Source organism: Limulus polyphemus, unplaced genomic scaffold, assembly GCF_000517525.1.
Source record: "Limulus polyphemus unplaced genomic scaffold, Limulus_polyphemus-2.1.2 Scaffold2733, whole genome shotgun sequence".
In the NCBI taxonomy this organism is placed as follows: domain Eukaryota; kingdom Metazoa; phylum Arthropoda; class Merostomata; order Xiphosura; family Limulidae; genus Limulus; species Limulus polyphemus.
Window position 1 is genome coordinate 28910 of NW_013668343.1, and position 10214 is coordinate 39123.

The 10214-nt window shown below is 35.2% G+C and overlaps 1 protein-coding gene across 1 annotated transcript in view; it reads right to left on the minus strand.

The window, feature by feature from the left end:
* Positions 1-10214, minus strand: part of LOC106467765 (membrane metallo-endopeptidase-like 1) — a 27056-nt gene that overhangs the window by 9110 nt on the left and 7732 nt on the right. Inside the window, exons 4-11 of the mRNA XM_022395961.1 lie at positions 8252-8474; positions 6970-7068; positions 6238-6315; positions 5865-5968; positions 4697-4761; positions 2992-3043; positions 1443-1510; positions 833-963 (exon numbers count right to left, since the gene is read on the minus strand). Of these exons, the coding sequence (XP_022251669.1) occupies positions 833-963; positions 1443-1510; positions 2992-3043; positions 4697-4761; positions 5865-5968; positions 6238-6315; positions 6970-7068; positions 8252-8474 (820 nt within the window). The remainder of the gene's footprint in view (positions 1-832; positions 964-1442; positions 1511-2991; positions 3044-4696; positions 4762-5864; positions 5969-6237; positions 6316-6969; positions 7069-8251; positions 8475-10214) is intronic.

Here is a 10214-nt window from a genome sequence, read left to right on the forward strand (position 1 = left end):
CATAGGTTGCTAAGCCTTATACAAAATTTGCTTGTGAAGGATGTGAAACGAAATAATGTTTTAGGTTTTTATTATATAGAATTTATATAACCAAAAAAAAATCATAAATTATTATATCAATACCATAGAATTCTACTAGAATTTATCAAGCTTAGTAACTAAGTTGTATTTGGGTCGAACAAAAAATATGAAGTTTCGAGCAGACTAAAGACTCAGCTTACCAGCTTGAAGTTTTGTATCGAAAGAATGAGATGACGTCGTAATATTTGGAAATGGCTGAGAAAGCCACTAGGGGGACATTCTGAGCTTTCGATTGGTTATCAACATGTCATAGACAGAAGTAAGTGTATATAAGAGAGTGTTTCCACAAATTGAAAGAGGTGAGCGATATCTCAACAAATAGAAAATATAGGAGGTTCTTATTTTACATTCTAGCTTGTCAATGTCGGTAACTGAAGTTCCTAATTCGTACTAAACTATGGACTTTGTATTTTGACATCACAAACATCTAATTTGAAACAACATACCATGTGACACACAAGAATCAATGTTTAGGAGTGTTTTTTTCAAATTTATTTTAAATTAAGAAATTAAATAATGTGCATTACTAAAATTTGAATCATAATCTACAGTTTGATATAAAACTTATTGACATAAACATACGAGATGACATGGCCTTTGACCCGTGAGGTGAGGGTTAACTCGTTAAGTATCATAACAGAACAATACAAGTTCTTAGACTTCCGTCTCGAATAGATTCAAAATGTGATAAGAAAGAAAAAGAATCAGATGTACGGAAGAAACTGCTATAAATCTAATAACATTGTATTACCTGTAGTCCGTTCTCCGGAACGGTGTAGTTACCATACTGCTCAATTATACACTTGGCTTTGGACCTAAACTTAAAGTCCGTCTCAGGTTCCCACCAGTTCACGTTGTTTCCGTCTTTATCGAACTGACGACCTACGTAAGAAACACGGGATGTCAACTCTGCCAAGACAATATAGTAAGCAGACTTGTTACTATACACGCAAATAAAGCCCTTATCTCAAGCCATGTAAGTGTTGTTAACGCTTTACAGAAAGTAAAAATAAAATACATTATATTTCAAGCCTGTTTGATGGGATGAACTCGCCAATTTTTAATGTCCCCCCATTTAAAATGGAAAATTAACCACTCCGAAGCCTAACATGGCGCATAACTAAAGGAGACTTTGCTATGTTAACTAGATTATTCATAAATCAGTTTGAAATATTCAAATAATTTTGACACGATGTTTTCTTAGAAGTTATTTCAACCTACGTTTTAATACATAGCATTAAATAACCAAGCATCTCAATCGCTCTTATATAGAAAGATAGAAAAATAAGCACGATAACCGTTGTTAGTTATGACGTGAACATGAAATTAACCCGAGTGCAAGTTACAAGAAATACACTGACCTCTATCGTCGAATCCGTGAGTTATTTCGTGACCAATAACAAATCCAATTGCTCCATAGTTCAAGTAACTAAGAATAAAATAACATGACGTAAAATTAATTCATTATAGACGTTATTTTGAGTTATTTCTTTGTAATTCTAACAGCATAAGTTGAACTTAATATCTCGTAATACTATTTAATTTTAAACACATCAGAAGAAAGTTTAAAAAAAAAATTTTCAAACTAAAATCAAAAGACCTATGTAACATTCAGAAAGTTGTTAAAAGCGAACTTAAATTTATAATTTTAAGAAATTTCTTGATACTTACATACACCTACCCCCCCCCCTCCGGGGGAATGAGAGGATAACTTAAAATATATTTGATATATGTCATTGATTTAACAAAATATTTCAAAAAAAAAATCAGACGTCCGACAGAAAAACAGCCAAGATTTTTACTGTTGAAAGCATTTTTGAAATAAGAGATTTCTGTTTTTGTAAATAATAATAATAAATAAAAAGCAGCGATATGAAATATATTATATTAATTAGCTATGTGCTATTCCAAAATGATTTTAAGGTCACCATAAATACGATCTTTTTGTCACCTAAGTTTCAAGAATTAAGACTTTTCCATACGCAATATTGCAGCTTCAACACCGCTTCACCCGAAACTAGTGATGTAGTGCTACATTTAGAAATGAGAGGTCGCCACAAGCTATCTTACCCTCTCCTAAAGAACTACTAATTATTTTATTTTTTTAACAAACTGCTTATTTAGTATAGCCATCGTGTTTACTAATTAGCTAGAAATTCAGAATATTATTGATTGAAGTATATTATCGTAAAGCATTGGTAAGGACAATAAATTTTAGTATAATGATGAAACTTTAATCTTTATATAAATCGTTCAATATTATAGACATTATTACAAACTATTGATTTACGTTCGAATGTATAAAAAAAAAGCAACGTGGGAAATAATCTACATTTGAATTTTGGGTTCGGCGTCCTACCCCCCTCCGGGCATGAAGTGAGAGGGTCGATGCTTTTTTTGAGAACCCGCAGGACTACACCGCTGCTGGCAAGTATTTGGTTGGAATTTTAATTAGTAGTTGAGTTGAAGAGGAACGCCTTGCTAACGAAAGAAGATAAAAAGAATTAAAAAAACAAACAAACACGAAACTGGCAGTCAAATGTCCGATTGTAAGAACGTTCACCTGCGACTAGATGACAGGAGTTCTTTCACTTGTTACCCCCCTCCCCTTCTTTTTCATAGCTGTCTCTAAAACTACTATAATCTTGTTAATAATAAGGTGAATAGTCACATTTTATGAACAAAACGAATTGAAGTTTCATTATTTATTTCTTATTGGACTTCAAAAATAGTTACAGCTGTAAAAATCTTGGCCTTTGTTTTCCTTTCAGACAGCTGTTTTTTTGTTTTGTTTTTTATACGGATGTATACATAAATGAATAAGACATTGTCAATACTCCAGGATAGGTGACATCTATAAATAAGTACGTTTATGAACTTATTTACGAACAAATTATGCATCTATCTTACTTTGGTCTGTCTTTTTCATAAAACGCTCCTTGCAGGATTCCAGCAGGGAATTCTGTGAATAAATTTTAGGCTTAGGAATTACATAACATAACAATATGTCAAACACACTATATATATATATATATATCTGCTAAGTCCAATGCTGACATTGATTATAATGAAACATAAGCTCTTGGTTTTATTGTTTACTAGATCTTTGTCGAAAAACGTAACTGAAAAACGACTAGATTTATTTGTTTGTTTAAGAGCAAAGCCACATTGGGCTATCTGCTGTGTACACCGCAGGGATTAGAACCCCACGAATTTAGCATTGTAAGTCCGTAAAATTACCACTATCAAGATTTGAGACTCAATGCATAAAAAATTAAAACTTACAATGATCATAATTTATTGAATCAATAGTTGCTATTAACGATATTTCCCGCCGTTATCTTAATAATATCGTTTAAAGTTCAGCCAGCTCGAGATTTCTAGGTTAGGCCTACTATACTAGATATTAATGCAAGATTATTTTCATAAGTGTAAAAGCTAAAAAAAAGAAAAAAAGAATAATATGTGATAGTACTAAAATACATTTTTTTAAAGAAAAATTAATTATGTTATTACTTAACGTTAGGAAAGATATTAAACAAATCAATTAACATTGTTTGAAGTTAAGTACAAAACTAAACAAGGGTTATCCATGCTATGCTCACCACGGGTATAGAAACCCGGTTTCTAACGTTGCAAGTCCGCAGACATACCGCTGTGCTACTGGGAATGGGGGTGTTAATGAAGGAATGCGTAATTCATGCGTTACATTTTTGTAGCCGCCAAATTAGTAGTAGGAATATCAAAACCAGTTGAACGGCCTCCTGGGCAGTGTCTTCCAACAGGTAAAAGATAAGTCTGAAATGCCACAGATCTGACATCTGAGATCTGGCAAATTAAGAAGAAAGTAGGCAAAAAAATAATAATGCAGTCTACGTAATTTTTAGCCGCGGCAAAATGGCTCCGAATTTTTTTTTCTTCTTTTCAGCTTTAAACTTTTAGCTCATGGCTCCATCTATTGACCGATTTGTAGTTTCTGTAGTTTTCTAACTTTAAAAATTACTGGTTTGATTTGTTTACTTCGAACTTCGCACAAAGCTACATGAGGGCTATCCGAGCTAGCCGTCCCTAATTTAGAAGTGAAAGACTAAAGGAAAGGCAACTAGTTATCACCACCCACCGCAAACTCTTGGGTTGCTCTTCTATCAACGAATAGTGGCATTGACCGTCACATTATAACACCTCCACCGCTGAAAGGGCGAGCATTTCTGATGGGACAGGAAGTTGGACCAGCGACTCACGGCGCCCTAACCATCTGGCCATGCAAGACCAAAAATTACTGGTTTGTCTTTTCCTACCAGCATTGAACAATACACGCGTTGCAGTAAAAAAATCTTCCATATGGTAACTCAGGATTTGGGAGAAATATTTACAAATTGCTTTCATGGCCCTTTTTTTCCGGTTGCTTGAAAAACGAAATAAACCTTTCACTACAAATAAAGACAATAGAGGGCGCTTTGGAGCTCAGGTGTTTCAAAAAACAAAATGAATAACAATAATGTTGATTATAATAACAATGATAAATATAACAATGGTAACGACAATAACAGAATAATGGGTATATTATATACATATTCTAAATACGTTAATTTGTATGATGTATACTGTAACGTACCAATACTATTCTCCAGGGAATTATAGTAAGCGTTCACAACGGCTGCACGAGCGTGCTTTTTCCAGCTGTTAGAGAAAAGAAACGAAAATAAATTAGCCTCACGTGTACTAAAATTTAAAATGTACTGACACAAAAATCAACTCGCAAACACGGGTTAGAATTTCATAGAAAGGAGATACAGAAACATTTATTTTTTTCATTATTATCCAGACGTGGCTTCTTTAGGGGGTCGTTCGCATTTTTCGCTATTTTCACGAGCGTACAAAACGTACTCTGGAAAGCAGCAATTTTGAAAAACTTTGTGTACTTAAAAAGCTATTTTTGTTTTCCAGTACCTTATTTATAATGATCAATGTTCGATAATATCTGTTTAAAAAAATATTAATTTTATGTATACGCTTTAAATAAAATGGCGAAATTTGCGAACCACCCCTTAGTATATTAACACCCTACCGATCACAGTAGCATAGAATCCTGAATAAAGCGTGAAAATACGTGTTAACGATCATAGGCTATTTGATTCTTAGTGTTCTTACATCTGTTACCCTCAGGTATCGCGGGTAGCTTTTGCTGCCTCCGCCTGTGCTCTTTCTATGCTAGAAATTTTAGTAACTGAGCACATAAATGACATTTTCTTTAGAGCACAACAAATAGAATAAAACGAGTCTTATATTAAAAGAACGTTACATACGGTATAAACACGTATTGTTCGTTCTTTGATGGTCAAGCAGCCCGTTTGCGTTCTCTTGACTACATTTCCAGAAGAATTATGTTTTTGCTTTTATCATAGAATGTTCGCGAAAATCTACACAGGAGCTATCTGCACATAAACTGTTTGGCTAGAGGTAAGGCAGCTAGTCAACAGCACCCACCGCCAACTCTTGGGCTACTCTCATCGAATAGAGAGATTTTAACGTCATTATGTCCCAAATTACGAAACACCTTTTTTTTTCCTTAGCAACAGGACGCGAACATTGAACCCTCGGATTTACAGACCGGGTATACTAACTTATCGATATTTAAAACTTAATAACCATTAACACATGTACAACTCTTAACATTTCCTAGTCAGTTCATTATTATTTTTCCGACAAAAATAAAATTGCTTGTTTTAATTTAGTTTGTTGTTGCTGTTGTTGTTTATTTTTGGAGTTAGTAAAATACTCACTCTCCCTTCTTGTTAGGTTTCCGGAGCTGACCAAAAGCGTAATCTGTGGACCAGACTCTCAGATTCTGAACATTTTGGAAGTAGTCATTTGAAGTCAGAGTTAGCTGAAATCACAAAACTTCACAGTTAGGCTTAGAAAACATGATAGAATAAGAAATAAAACAGACGAAAAAGTCAACTAAAAATACAAAACACATTACGGAAATAATATTTATTAACAATCAGAAGGAAGGTATAACAACATCAATGATAAGGAAATTGTATAGTCTTTTTATTTTTTTAAACTTTTAAAATCACACGAAGAAAGTACAAAATCTATAATTTTAATCAATTATTTAACAACGTCTTGACATAAGAGGAAAAAGGAACTTACGTTTTCGTAAATGTCTGCAACCTTGTCTACGTTCAGTAGTTCATCAGGATAGCCAATATACGGTTGAATAGTACCAGCCTACAATAAAAATGTGTGTTTCATTACATAGGCAGGCAGATGCACAACTATTAAAAAAAAAAAGGGCGGGATATCAAGACATTTTTATTTCAATAGGGAGAGCGTTTTCGCAGTATCAAAGTTTGTTTTCAGCCACGAGCGACCTCTATTGATAAAAACAAATAGCTTTGCAACAAATATTTTTTTAGGTGTTTAACTAAACAAATGAAACAACATATATGAGGCTACCGCGGAGGAGAACAAACAGGATCAGACAGAACAAATCTGACAAGATCAATGTAAGTGTCGAAAATATTTCGTTGTTATGTATACTTAAATGTTATTTGTCTCAACGTTGTTCATTACCTTTGTCAATAGATGTCGCTTAAGTTCTAACAGGGTATTTATCATTAAAGTTTACAGCTCGATGTTAACCGTAAAGCTACACGATCAGTTCTCTGCCCATCGCGAGTATCGAAACTCGACTGTTAGCGTTATAAGCCCCATCGAGGAGCTAAATATTACAAAATTTTAAATTAAATTAGTCCTAATGTCATCTCCAATTTTTTAAACCCCTTTTTATAAACTGATTAGGAATCTTATCAATTCAATCACTAGTGACGTTATTTGCACGTATTCCATTTTCTAACTATCTCAAATTTGATTGGTTATTACCTTTTCTTTGGCTCTTTCTCTTGTTTTGTCATCCATCCAATCAACTTCATCCAAAATCTTCAAGAATTCCTTGTGGATATAGTTGACCATTTCAAGTGACTATAAACAAATTAGAAAATTTTAATGGATTGTTTAGTTTCTCAGTTTAATAATGGTTAATAAGTACTTTTTTTTTGGTTATTTTAAATAAGCATCTTATAACAAAATACAATGGTAATGAAACAGCAGGTTAGAGTTTTTGTTAGTTTTAGAATAAAGCCACACTGGACTATCAGCTGTTCCCAATGCAAGAAATCGAACCCCGGACTTGAACGTTGTAAATCCGAGAACTTACCGTTGCCCTATTGAGGAACGGGGGGGGGGGGACGTAGAGATGTGCAATATATATATATAGACACACACACACACACACACACACACACATACACACCCTTAATTCTATTACGTCACCGAGTCTTCTACAGGATCAGGTCCATTAATGTGTTAAAGAAACGTAGGCATCCCAACATGACTTGTTTATGACGCTTCATACTAACCCAAACCTCCACTGTAGGCGTCTCAACCTGACTTGTTTATGACGCCCTAAGCTGAGATAAAACTTTCTAACAGGCGTCTCAACCCGACTTGTTTATGACGCCCTAAGCTGAGTTAAAACTTTCTAACAGGCGTCTCAACCCGACTTGTTTATGACGCCTTAAGCTGAGTTAAAACTTCCCAGCAGGCGTCTCAACCCGACTTGTTTATGACGCCTTAAGCTGAGTTAAAACTTCCCAGCAGGCGTCTCAACCCGACTTGTTTATGACGCCTTAAGCTGAGTTAAAACTTCCCAGCAGGCGTCTCAACCCGACTTGTTTATGACGCCCTAAGCTGAGTTAAAACTTCCCAGCAGGAGTCTCAACCTGCCTTATTTATGGTGACTTACAGTGAAAACCAAATCGCTAACGCATGCTTCTCAACCGGACTTTTTGATATTAAGTTTTTCTGTTTGTTTGTTGTTAAGCACAAAGCTACACAATGGACTGTCTGTGCTGTGTCCTCACCGGGTATCGAAACTCGATATATAGCTATACAAGTCGTAAGATTTGCTGCTTTGCCTTAAGAGGGCTAAAACGGTTCTGTTTACTTGTCTTTAAAAAACCAAGCTACACATTGGGCTATTTGTGCTGTATCCACAAATGGTATCGAACTCCCCCCAAAAAATCCAGATTTAAAACTAAAAATAATTCATTCGTCACCAAGAGGGTTGTTATTTTAATTCACAAGTTAGAATTACACCACCTACCGATTCTTTGCTCTCTTCTTTAAAATGGTTACGAACGTACAGCGATGCCAGTGCCACTCCTAAGCTACCAGTTAACGTTCCCATGCACTTTTCCCAACGAGGCGATTCCCTGGTTTTACCCGTGATAACAGTGTTGTAGTCCTGAACCAGTTCTCTCCACGATTTACTTAACATGGCGAACGACTGCAACACGACTCGCCATAGCATGTAGTTTGCAAGCACCCTGCATTAAAATAAGAAATTAGGCTTAGTAAAACGAGAAATAAAGAGATTGGAAAAACAATTAAGTAAATATGATAATACATTGGCAAACAACGATTTATAAGCATAATGGAATACGTTATTTTTGGAAGACCATACTACATGTTTCGACATAGCATTGGACTACCTTCTAAGCAGTAGCATCCTTATTTGGCCGAGTTTATTCACCGCTCATATGCTTGGCCGTGTCTTAATTCATAATCCTGTCACTAGGTGACAATTTCATTTACATGTCTTTCTACTTTTATATAAACCCTATAGATCATTCCATTATGCTTATAAATAAAGCAATTTATTTTGCCTTTTAAGGGCAAATGCCCATCAAATTTTACAAATTTTACAATAATTTCCCCGATAGGAGGCCGAAGATCGCCTGGAGAGGTTACCTGTTTTAGCCACATTTTTAGAAACTAAAATGACGTCACATAAGGGACACTTAACGTTGAAATTTGTGCTTCCGTGACGTCAGTAAAACGTGCGCATGCCATGAATCACGAGAAGAATCATGCACTCTGTACGCTACAACACAGTATGACGTTCAAAAGCAAGAAATACAAATATTTGTTATTCTTAATTTTGGTTTTTTTATTTGCTCTTGAAACAGAACATTTTCCGGGATTCTGCCCAAGCACATGTAGTTAATATTAATTTTATTGTTTTTTTTTTCTTTTCAGTACAGTATGAAGTAATGCATGTCACTGAATATGGATTACAGTTTAGAAATGTTATTTAGTTAACGTCGACACTCTTTGGGTGTGAGGCTACTTGTTACGTCACTACTGCAGAAGTTGGTTCTTGGCATTCAGCAATACGCTATTCACAAGTGGCGACGCCCAGTGGTGCCTCACAGAGTTAGTTTAGTTTGCAAGTCTGCTATTGATGACCTCAAGAGGAGATTGTTTTGAAAAACGTACCATTAAAACACGTAGAAACATTCGATTTGTGATTATATAAATCACCTTAACCCAGGTTAACCCTTAACCCTTAAATCACCTTAACCCATAGGTTTCTTAAATACATTTTTCTAAAGTATTTATGTACGAAATAGTTACAGGATTCCTAATATTATATCAACCAAGAAAGTTAAAAATATAAAATATTCAACAGTATTGTCATTAATCCCACTAGCTTCTGCCAGAGTTATCTAACAGTATTGCCATTAACCTCCACTAGCTTCTGCCGGAGTTATCTAACAGTATTGTCATTAACCTCCACTAGCTTCTGCCGGAGTTATCTAACAGTATTGTCATTAACCCCCACTAGCTTCTGCCGGAGTTATCTAACAGTATTGTCATTAACCCCCACTAGCTTCTGCCGGAGTTATCTAACAGTATTGTCATTAACCCCCACTAGCTTCTGTCGGAGTTACCTAACAGTATTGTCATCAATCCCACTAGATTCTGTCTGTTAGATAACTCCGTTATTGTCATTAATCCCACTAGCTTCTGCCGGAGTTATCTAACAGTATTGTCATTAATCCCACTAGCTTCTGCCGGAGTTATCTAACAGTATTGTCATTAATCCCACTAGCTTCTGCCGGAGTTATCGAACAGTATTGTCATTAATCCCACTAGCTTCTGTCGGAGTTATCGAACAGAATTGTCATTAATCCCACTAGCTTCTGTCGGAGTTATCGAACAGAATTGTCATTAATCCCACTAGCTTCTGTCGGAGTTATCGAACAGAATTGTCATTAATCCCA